General features: G+C 43.4%; 1 protein-coding gene across 1 annotated transcript; it reads right to left on the bottom strand.

Moving 5' to 3' along the window:
* Positions 1-5,938: 5,938 nt before the first annotated feature.
* On the bottom strand, positions 5,939-6,847 carry LOC125176678 (olfactory receptor 140). The gene has a single exon (XM_047878452.1). It carries the CDS (start codon positions 6,845-6,847, stop codon positions 5,939-5,941), a length of 909 nt encoding a protein of 302 aa, XP_047734408.1.
* Between the last annotated feature and the right edge of the window lie 5,243 nt (positions 6,848-12,090).

Here is a 12,090-nt window from a genome sequence, read left to right as displayed (position 1 = left end):
GGAACTTATATTTACATGGAGCAGTAGCCTCCTCCAAAACAAAGCAGGGGCATAAACAAATAGAATCACCAAATCAAAATCAAATAAATGGAACTGTTGGGTTCATTTTATATATTTTTAATGCTGATAAATACTGACAGAGATGCACATGTAGAATACTTAACTGACGTGTGGGGCAAGTTTTCCTCCATAACATTTTGTAAACATTTACCTTCCCAGCACCCTTGCCTGCTCGGCATGTGCTCAGCAATTGCCCAGGGCTGAATGAATCCTATCCTAAGCCTTCCCCCAACCAGTTTCCTGAAAGTTTCTATCAAGAGTCACAAACCAGAGAGAATTTAGTCCACTATAAATCCATGTCACCACCTTCGAAAGGCTTATCAACATCACCCAGGGATCCTACTCTATTTCTGTAATCGACACATTTTTCCAATTCTCCTCAAGGACCATTTAAAACCTTCACCCTTGGGGCACCCGGGTGGCTCAGTGGGTTAAGTATCTGACCCTTGATCTCCGCTCAGGTCATGATCTCGTGATTCATGAGTTTGAGCCCTGCAACAAGCTCATTGCTGACAGTGTGGAGGCTGCTTGGGATTATCTCTCCCTTTCTCCCCCTGTTCATGGGGGGGGGGGGGGGGGTGGCACACATGCACACACACTCTCTCCCTCTCTCAAAATAAATAAATAAACTTTAAATAAATAAAACAAGGGGCACCTGGGTGGCTCAGTCGGTCAAGTGTCCAACTTTAGCTCAGGTCATGATCTCAGGGTTCGTGGGTTCAAGCCCCGCGTTGGGCTCTGTGCTGACAGCTCAGAGCCTGGGGCCTGCTTCAGATTCTGTGTCTCCCTCTTTCTCTTTCCCTCCCCTGCTCAACCTCTGTCTCTCTCTCTCAAACATAAACATTAAAAAAAATTTTAATAAAACCTTCACTTTCTTCAAAACTCCCTTCCCCAGCTTCCAATCTCTACTCTTGTTTTAGGTCAAGAACTCCCTGGGTCTTGTCTCTTAGAGCTACATTGCAGTCCATGAGCTTCTTTCCTTCCTTTCCTCTGCTCTCCTTCACAGCAGCGGGAGCTGCATCATTCTGGATGGCCCCTCACCAGTGTTTCACCCAGTACATCTCTTGCACATCGACTCTGTCTTAGCTTCTGCTTCTCAGAGAACTAGGACTGATGTGGAACATATAAAGACCTCTTACAAATCAATAAGATAAAAGCAACCACATGAGACTGGAAGAGCACTTTTGCAAAGAAGCCATCCAGTGGTCAGTAAACATCTTAGGGAGTAGCGTTCCCCTCTTTTATCACCTGACAAATAGGACACAGAAGCACAATAAAATACCACTGCAATTCTTCCCCTACGTGCCTAAAATTAAAAGGACAGTCAATACTGAGTGTTTGTTGTCAATATGGAGGAACAGTATCTCTCGTATGCTGCTGGTGAACATGTATAATAGTTTCCCAAAGTATACATTGGATAAACATAAATATACACATAACCTATGACCCAGAAGCCCTATTCCTAGGTATAAACCCAAGAGAAAGTTATGTAGCCGTACACCGGAAGATACATCACCAAGAATGTCAAGAGACCTATTGGTAACAGCATAAAAGTGTTAACTCAAATGTCCATAATTAATAGAATGTATAAAAAAAGGTTGGTATATTTATACAATGGACTAACAGAATGAAAGTAGGTGAATGGCAGATATAAGAACAGGAATCTCACAAACACAATGGTGAGCCAAAGAATTTAGACACAAAAGATTATATTCAGTATGATTGCATTTATTTAAAATGTCAAATAGGCCAATCTAGAGACGGGTACATAGGTGGTAAATGTAAAAAGTATAAAGAAAAACAAAGAAGGGGCGCCTGGGTGGCTCAGTCGGTTAAGCGTCCGACTTCGGCTCAGGTCATGGTCTCATGGTCCGTGAGTTCGGGCCCCACGTCAGGCTCTGTGCTGACCGCTCAGAGCCTGGAGCCTGCTTCGGATTCTGTGTCTCCCTCTCTCTCTGACCCTCCCCCATTCATGCTCTGTCTCTCTCTGTCTCAAAAATAAATAAACATTTAAAAAAAATTTTTTAAAAAGAAAAGAAGTTTTATCATAAAAGCCACATTAGTGTTGACCTTCAAGGGAGAGAAAGAGGTAGGATTGGAAAGAGACATGAGGGATCCTGGAGAGTTAAAAATCTACTTCTGAACTGCTTCACGGTTACATAGGTATTCCACTTTATAATGTAAAGATTGTCTTTGTCTTGGTTTTTTGTTTGATTATGATGTGTCTCAGGTGGATTTCATTTTGTTTTAGTATTTATTTTTCAGAGAGAGAGAGAGAGAATACGCGGGGGAGGGGCAGAGAGAGAGAGGGAGACACAGAATCCGAAGTAGGCTCCAGGCTCTGAGCTGTCAGCATAGAGCCCGACGCGGGACTCAAACTCATGAACACAAGCTCAACTTCTTATGAGAATACGAGAGAATATGAGATCCTACTTCTAAGCTGTGTTAGTCGGCTTAGCCGACTAAGCCACCCAGGCATCCCTCAGGTGGTTTTCTTTAAGGTCGTCCAGTTTCAGACTTGCTGAGCTTCCTGAACCTATCAGTTTATATATGTCACCAAATTTTTTTAAATGTATTTCTAAACCATATTGTCTCTCCTCTTTTTCTGAGACTCTAATAATATGGATGTTAGACATTTTGGTCCTGTCTCACGAGCCCTGAGACTCTATCCAATATTTTTTATCTTTTTTTTTTTCTCTCTGTGGTTCAGACTAGATAATTTCTGTCAATCTACCTTCAAGTTCACCTTTCTTTTATATTTCTTCTGTGCCACTGAGCCCAGCCAGAGATTTTTTTATTCTGGCCACTGAATCTTTCGGTTCTCCATTTTCAATTTCATTCTTTTTTATAATATCCATTTCTTTGCTGACACTTTCTATCTTTCCATCTGTTTCCAGTATGCCTGCCCTTACTTATAGGTCATGATTATAATGGTTAAAGTCTTTGAAAATTCCAACATCTGTATCATTGCCTCTGCTGCTCGTATTTTTCCCTTGGCAGGTTGAGATTTCTGCTTCTCCATATACTGGGCAAATTCAGCTTGTATCCTGGATATTTTGAATATCATGTAATGATACTCTATCTTTTTTAAATTGAGAATGTTGGATTTTTTAATTTTAGCAGGCAGTTAACCTTGCTAGTTTCAGGTCCCAATTTCTAACCCATCTTCTGTGGGCTGTGGTTCCAATGTCAGTTCAGTTACCAAATCCGTTGCAGTGTTCTTCAGCTCTGTCCCACATATACGCCACCCAGTGGCCACTCTGGGACTCGAGTAGTGGTCTGTCCTGTAATGCTGGTCTCAAAGACCTTGGTATGCTGCTTGAGTTCAGATCCACGAGTTTGCAGCTTCAAGGCGGAGAGCCCTGGAATTCATACACAACTTAATGAGAGGACTGTCTTGGGCCCTTCCTCTCCTTGATCTCCCTGGTGCCTTTGGCCCTGGAAATTTGGCTTTAGTTTTTTTTTTCACCGTGCTACACACTTCCCACAACAGAGTCTGTGTCAATGGCCAAGATTCAGGAGGACAGAGAGAATAAAAAGGATTTTTTCCAGGCACCTGAGATCACAGCTCCAATGGCCAAATAAAAAGTTTCACTCCCTGAGAGTTTAAGGCACCTGTCACACCACCATTATTACCCTTGTTACTGCTTCTCTGCCATCGGATTGTCTGGGGTCTAGGAGAGTAAAAAAAGAAGACAAAAAAAAAAAAAAAAAAAAAACAAAAAAGAAGAAGACGGAAAAAGAAAAGGAAAGTATCCACCCTTTCATTCTCTAGCCCACTTGTCTGACCAACAAGAGAAGAGGTTCTCTTGGAGCTCTTCCCACATGTACCCAATGTAGGTGGCAATGAGTTATCAATAAAATGCAGCCCTCAGACAGAATATGGGGGTCACCTGACCAGAGGACCCAAAAGGTTCAAGTTCTAAGACATACGAATGGAAAGCAAAGCCATCCCACAGTAATGAGTGACCAGGAGAAAGCACTTTACCGTGTGGGTTAGAGAGAATCAAAGCCTCCCGGATGATATACTGGATAGTGACTTCAGATTTTAAATAAATCTGGGCAAGTTCATATCGGAGATTGACAATAAGGACGTTGATAACAAGAAGCTCACAAGCAGGAAACACAAAATAAAACATGCAGAGGAAGATCAGTAGATAGTAAAGCACTGTGCATTTTGGCAAGATCATACTTGAAAGCAGAATGATACGGATTTAAATTCCAGCTCACTCTTGGCTAAGTAAATCAGCCCCTGTGAATACATTTTCTTCATTTTTAAAAATAAAACCATGTCGGGGCGCCTGGGTGGCGCAGTCGATTAAGCGTCCGACTTCAGCCAGGTCACGATCTCGCATTCCGTGAGTTCGAGCCCCGCGTCGGGCTCTGGGCTGATGGCTCAGAGCCTGGAGCCTGTTTCCGATTCTGAGTCTCCCTCTCTCTCTGCCCCTGCCCCGTTCATGCTGTGTCTCTCTCTGTCCCAAAAATAAAAAAATAAAATAAAATAAAATAAAACCATGTCAACTTCTTATGAGAATATGAGATCCTACTTCTAAGCTGATGCACCAAACCAATGCTCAATTATTTGTGCGCACGCGCGCGTGTGTGTGTGTGGTCACATGTACACAACGTTTAGATATTTATTGCATAATTTCACAACATACTATAGTTACGTTCATTTTAGTGTAAACCTATTCTGTGCACTTCCAGGATTTGAATTCAGTAATTCCTAATGGTATTTGCTGCATTCTCATAGTCCCAAGCTATAGATTATTTCCGGTATTGTTCCAAAACCAACTCATCCCTTCATGGACCCCAATGATGCCCAGAAGGCCCCTGCTTTGGCTCTTCCCTCAGAGCCAAAGAAGCAAACAGGGACTCTCAGAGAAAGGACATTCAACTGCTGCTATCCAAGATGCCGCTTCAAAACTACTTATGGCATAAAAGATTTGGACCACTGTCTAAGAATCCACACGGCAGATAGAGAGAGAATATAGATTAGGCTGTGAGGACAATGTCCATCTCAGGGGCAACTGAAGACTGCTCAGCCCCTCCCAGTGTCCCCCAGAGTCAGTCTGTGCCTTGTGGTCTTCTGTCCAGGACCCACCCAGTGGAGCAGCCTCTGTCTGGAACATGCCAGATAAAGCTGGTCTTGACCTTTTTTCTGCTGTTGACTCCTGGCAATTTTGTAAGTGTATCAGAATGGGAGGGGGAACATGGGTGGCTCAGTTGGTTAAGCGTCCAACTCTTGATTTCAGCTCAGGTCATGATCTCATGGTTCATGGGTTTGAGCACAGAGCCTGCTTGGGATTCTCTGTCTCCCTCTCTCTCTGCCCTTCCCCCACTCAAGTTCTAACTCTCTCTCTCTCAAAATAAATAAACATTTTTAAAAATGGCAGAATGTTTTTAAATGGAATAAAATCACATTAAACTCCATTTCAGTAAAATTTCAAAAAAAAATTGTAGATAGAATCAGGCATAGGTGAACCATCAGTAACTACTCTGATCATATTCTGATGTGCAGAGTTGGAGGACCAGGGGTCATACTTTTCACTCCAACAAGGGGTCCTACTCATCACAGACTCTTACTAGCCCAGGCTGATGAAGGCTCCATCTCAGACAAAGGTGAGGGAGAGTTGGTGTTTCCATGTTCTGCAATGCAGTGTAAACTGTTTAAAAGAAATTGAAGTTGTGTATAATAATTTGTCTGGCCAGTATCACAGGACATGGATAGACTAGACATAATTTCAAACATTCAAATCAGTTTTATTCTGGAAATTTTTAATAGTCTCTCAGCTCTCATCATGAAAATATGAACTTATACTGAGAATGACTCGTTATTTCTTTCCTTACGGTACCTGTATCTTCTATCCACAATTGCTCATTTTTTCCACAGGTTTTTCATGGCATTTTTCACCTCTGCGTTTCTCAGTGTATAAATCAGGGGGTTGAACATGGGTGTCAAAATACAATAAAACACAGCCACTATTTTGTCCATGGACAAAGTAGACGATGGCCGCATGTAAATAAATATACAAGGCACAAAGAACAGGGCAACAACAGTGAAGTGGGCCCCACAGGTGGAGAGGGCTTTGCGCCTCCCCTCGGCACCGTGGCACCTCAAGGAACGCAGGATGACAACGTAGGAGGCAGCCAGCATGAGGAAGTTCAACAGGCAGATCACACCACTGTTGGCCACCACCAGGACGCCAATGACATGTGTGTCGGTGCAGGCGAGCTCCAGCAAGGGGTACAGGTCGCAGACAAAGTGATTGATCACGTTAGGCCCACAGAAGGGCAGCTGAAGGACCAGGAGGAGCTGAACCAGTGAATGCAGGAAGCCCCCCAGCCAAGCCACCCCCACCAGCAGGGCACAGAGATGCTTGGTCATGGTGGTCGTGTAGTGCAGAGGCTTGCAGATGGCCACGTAGCGGTCATAGGCCATGACCGTGAGCAGAATGATTTCAGTTCCTCCCAGTAAATGGGCAACAAAGAATTGAATCAGACAGCCCTCAAAAGAGATGGTTCTCCCTTCATACAAGGAGTCTGCAATGAGTTTGGGGGTCATACATGAGGAATAGCAAGTATCAATAAAGGACAAACATGAGAGGAAAAAGTACATAGGGGAGCCCAAGGTGGGACTGAAGATAATGGTGATCATGATAAGTAGGTTGCCCCCAACAGAGACAAGGTAGACAATCAAAAAGAACACAAACAAAACTCTCTGCACTTCAGAGTTTTGCGAGAGTCCCAGCATGAAAAATTCCGTGATGTTTCGTGGACTATCCATGAATCCATGAGCAAGGACTTGGGTGAAAAGAGATTTCCCAAGAAAAATGTATTACTACCTCTTTCAAGAAATTTTTTCAAGTTGGGGGAAATCAGTGTTTGTGGAATAGCATTATCCCAAATCCTGAATCCCAAAGAAAGAACCTGTTAATAATGAAAATCATTTTCTGCGTTTCTAATTAATAATTTTGACAGAGTACAAAGTTAAATAACAGATAAAATAAACAACTCCCGAAATATTACCTCTCTTGCATTTTAACCGATAAGTATGAATTCTGTTCTCTGACTGAAAATATCTTCATGGAAGTTTTTTTGTGATAAAAGGATAATATAAATTTTAGTTCACTGAAAATAACCACTTCTGGGAAAATAATCCCTCTAATTTTTTTTTTTTTTTTTACAGTTGCTTTTTTGGAGCTACACTTCTAACTCCCATTTGTACTCCTCAATGCACATGGGCACCGACTTCCTCATCTCAAGCCCAACTCAGCTCTTGCTCCCCCTTCCGCATTTCCTCCGCCACCGCTACAAACACGGGAGTGAGTCATCCTTGACTTCTCCCTTCACTAGTCCACCTCATAATTGCAAAATTAGTCACCACACCTTATCAAGTCTTGTTCTTTACTGGGGGGAATAAGTTTAGGAATTTCCTGAGCTTGCACCCATGGGTTAACAAGATTTAGGATGAAAGCATCCAAGATTAGGTAAACAGGGTGAAAGCACCCCCAGTTTAGAACAAAGGCATAGGATTAGGAAGCCACGAGATGAAAGCATCCAAGATTAGGAAAACTGGGTGGAAGCACCCCCAACATAGTACAGAAGCAGAAAGCTGCTGTCACAGGAGGGAAGGACCAATATAGGTAAACAGGTAAACAGGGCTATAGACCACAGCAGAGGGAAGCTGCCCAGAGGGGAGCTAATTAGCAAAAGAAAGGTGCCTTGTTGACCCTGAGGTAGCATGCTCTATCTGTCTTATCCCTGAGGCAAGATAAGATAACCGTAGGCAGCGCTTAGTGCCTGCTTTAAACAGCCATCTGCCCAGAGCCAGGATTTTGTTTTGTATTGACCCACATCCCTAACACCAGGTATCTTCGAAACCTCCTTTCTCTAACACACGAGTTAATGTTCATGGATTCATTGTCTTTTTCTGCACATCCATCATGTGTGTAAGCCTTCTGACACTAATAAAAACAGAGCAAGGACCCTTACTCGGGGTTCTTGTCCACTCCGTGACATTAGCCTCTCTCTCAATTCTACATCTGCTCTCTTGCTGGACAAGAGAGAACTCCAGACTCAGAGTCTGCAACACCTTAACATTCATCTATCCGTTCATTCATTCATTTATTTATTTATTCCAGAAACATTTTGAGCACCTATCATGCCCCAACCACAGTTCTCAGTACTAGACTGAGATCAATTAGCAAAATAATCTGACGGTTGCTCCAACAAGGTCATTCTTCTCTCCTGCCTCATATCTCATGCAGACACCTGCTCAATCATCCACACTGCATCTAGTATTGCACATAAAATTCAATCATTCAATCATATCCTCCAATGGCTCCTTTTTACCTTCAAGATAAAAATCTAAGCATTTTAGTCTCATTGCAAGTCCCTGGATCTTACTGCCCTACCATGTTATCCATCCCTGTCCACTACCATGTGCTTTAACCATATGAAACTACTCTAAATCCCCTGATCAAGTCATGCTCACCAACACCTCATTGTCATCCACATGCTATTCCTCCAATCTTTCCCAATTTTCCTGGCTTACTCCCATACATCCTCCAAAAATAGGCTCAGCTATTATCTCCACAAGGAAGATGGCCTCTTCCCCCAACCCAGGCTAGATTATAAGGACTTTCACTGTATTCCTACAGCACCCAGATTGCATCTCTACCCTAGCTCTTTGCACACACTATGTTGTATTGGTCTCCCTCCACCTTCCCACCCTACACTTAGAGTATCTTGAAAGAAGATTCTTTGTGTCTATTGTCATTATTGCCAGACCTAGAATAGTAGTCAATGACTATGTGTTGAATGAATAAAAAAATAAAACCAAATAATATAGGAAACATACAATATCTGGATCTAAGGAGGTCGATAGCTTCTTATCAGAATTACTTACATTCTAACATGGTAAATTGGCAGAACCAATAGTATTCTTATAACATGTCATCTGGTCCATCCTTCTGTATCATCTGGTCCTCCTTCCGCTGCTCTGAATGATGCGTATGTTGATGCCTAGATAGGATTAAAGAAAGTTCCTGCAGGAGAAAAAAAAAATGTTTCATAATCTCTTCTCTGATTTGGAAAATTCCCACAATCCTAAGTGACCTGAGTTCAAAAGCCAAATAAGGAATTTTATCCATTTATGAACTATAGAGTACCTTTTTTCTTGCGAAAAAGCTATTAAGGATGGGGTTTTTTATATAAGCTGGTGCAAAGATCTTTGACTTTCAGATGCTAACATTTTGCCCTAGAGGTATTAAAGAGCAAACCCAACTCAAAGAAGTTAGGTTGTGGGAGACTGAACACAGATCCCAGTCTGTGGGAGTCTTCTAACTTCCCAGTCTGTCCTTCTCTCCTATACCATTGTGCCCTTCAAAACCCAGATTACTCAGACACAGAGCAGACAAAAGGAACAGAAGGAAAGACAAAGTTGCTAGCTCCAGGGTTTTGCCTAAGCTGGGTATCAGCGGATCTTCTTAGGAAAAGGAGGGGAAAGTAATTACAAACATAACCTATGGTGATGAGACAGAGTTTAGAAAATATTTAAAGGAGGACAAAAAATTTTTGAGTATTACCATCCAAAAAGAAAAACTTACTAACTTTCTTTTTTTTTTTTTTTTTTTAATTTTTTTTCAACGTTTATTTATTTTTGGGACAGAGAGAGACAGAGCATGAACGGGGGAGGGGCAGAGAGAGAGGGAGACACAGAATCAGAAACAGGCTCCAGGCTCTGAGCCATCAGCCCAGAGCCCGACGCGGGGCTCGAACTCCCGGACCGCGAGATCGTGACCTGGCTGAAGTCGGACGCTTAACCGACTGCGCCACCCAGGCGCCCCTTCTAACTTTCTAATGTATTTTTCTTTTATCCTTTCTTCCATCTATAGATGTTTATATATTATCACACCATAACACATATCACACCATATGTTTATATATTATCCTGATCAATATAACTTAAATGTTTCCCATATCATTATAATGCACTGTTTTTAATGATTGCCTATTATTCTGTCAAGTAGATGTATCTAATAACAAGTCCATTTTTTTTTCTAATACCACAGAAAACTTAATCATGCACTAAGTCATCTCTAGGTCCCTAGGATAATTTCTCAGATGTACATACTAAACAGTGAGGTATAGATATTATAAAGATTTTTGATATCTCTCACCAAAAAGACAGTCCCCAAGTTACATAACTAACACCAAAATGGAGGTTACCTCTTTCACCCTAGCTAGTAATGGATATCAGGATTTATTTTTGGCTAAATTTCATCTGACTTTTTAAAATTTATACTTGTTTGACCACGGCTAATGTTGAACAACTTCCCATGTTTTACTATCCAATATACTTCTCCCTTTCAGAAATTGTTAAAGCTATAAAGAGTAATTTAGAGGGAACTGAGAAGTCGCTTGTGGATGATCAGTGTTCCTCAGTCTCAGTCTCTTAGATGCCAGCTCTTGAGGGTTCTTGTCAAAGAAGTTGTTGGAACTGGTAGAGAAAATTTTATGTTCCTATAATTGGTCCCTTTGAATGTAAAAGTCAGTGCTTTATTATGTACCATACTGTTTCATCATTACATGAGGCAGAAAAATAACTTCATAGATGATAAAATTAAGTATCAATGAATTTTCTTCTACATACTATCCCAGGGCTATAAGTGGTAGAACAGAATGTGAGCACACAAAATTAAATGTCAGTGAATTTTCTTTTCCTACATACTATCCTAGGGCTGTGGGGGGTAGAAAATAGAATCTGACCACAGCCAGGCCTGACCTCAAACCTACACACTGTTCATTGCACCATTCTATGAACATTAGTCAAACCTCCTGAGAGTTTCTAGCTGCTTTCTTTCCTGAGTAGCACAACAGGAGTCGGGAAGTCTGGGTTCTAGTGCTGACTCTTCCATAAGGTAACTGTGAGACTTTTGGAAATTCACATCATCTTCCTGAGCCGTAGCATTCTCCCCTGTCAAGTGAGGAGAGCTGGAGGTGAGGAACAGTGCTGTCAGCTGTAACTGGCTGAGCCTGTTAGCAAACGTAACCTTTCCCTTGCCATCTGTGAGCCACTGCCCTCCCTTTACAACCTCCCCATAATCTGACACTTCCTAATGATGTGAACTCGAGCTGGTTTTTAACCTCTTTACACTTCATTTCCTCTTCTGTGTGTTATCTAGAAGAATAAAATCCGGACTGGGCGGCAAGATGGCGGCTTAGGAGGACGCTGGGCTCACCGCACGTCCTGCTGATCACTTAGATTCCATCTACATCTGCCTAAATAACCCAGAAAACCGCCAGAGGATTAGCAGAACGGAGTCGCCGGAGCCAAACGCAGACGAGAGGCCCACGGAAGAGGGTAGGAAGGGCGGCGAGGCGGTGCGCGCTCCACGGACTGGCGGGAGGGAGCCGGGGCGGAGGGGCGGCTCGCCGGCCAAGCACAGCCACCGAGTCTGGCTTGCAAAAGCGGAGGGGCCTGACGGACTGTGTTCCCACAACAAGCGCGACTTAGCGTCTGGGAGGTCATAAGTTAACAGCTCTGCTCGGAAAGCGGGAAGGCTGGAGGACAAAGGGAGGGAGAGCTGCTGAGCCCCCTGACAACAGAGCTCAGTTTGGTGGGGAACAAAGGCGCTCGCCAGCGCCATCTCCCCCGCCCATCCCCCAGCCGAAATCCCAAAGAGAACCTGTTCCTGCCGGGGAACTTGCTCGCTCCGCGCAAACACCCAACTCTGCGCTTCGGCGGAGCCAAACCTCCGGCAGAGCCAAACCTCCGGCAGCGGATCTGACTCCCTCCCGCTGCCACAGGGCCCCTCCTGAAGTGGATCACCTAAGGAGAAGCGATCTAAGCCTGCCCCTCCTGCCCCCGAGCACCTTGCCTACCCACCCCAGCTAATACGCCAGATCCCCAGCATCACAAGCCTGGCACGGTGCAAGTAGCCCAGACGAGCCACACCACCCCACAGTGAATCCCGCCCCTAGGAGAGGGGAAGAGAAGGCACACACCAGTCTGACCGTGGCCCC

This window comes from Prionailurus viverrinus, chromosome D1 (genome assembly GCF_022837055.1).
Source record: "Prionailurus viverrinus isolate Anna chromosome D1, UM_Priviv_1.0, whole genome shotgun sequence".
Taxonomy (NCBI): Eukaryota; Metazoa; Chordata; class Mammalia; order Carnivora; family Felidae; genus Prionailurus; species Prionailurus viverrinus.
Note: the sequence above shows the minus strand (reverse complement) of the source record. Positions and strands in the feature narration are given on the sequence as shown.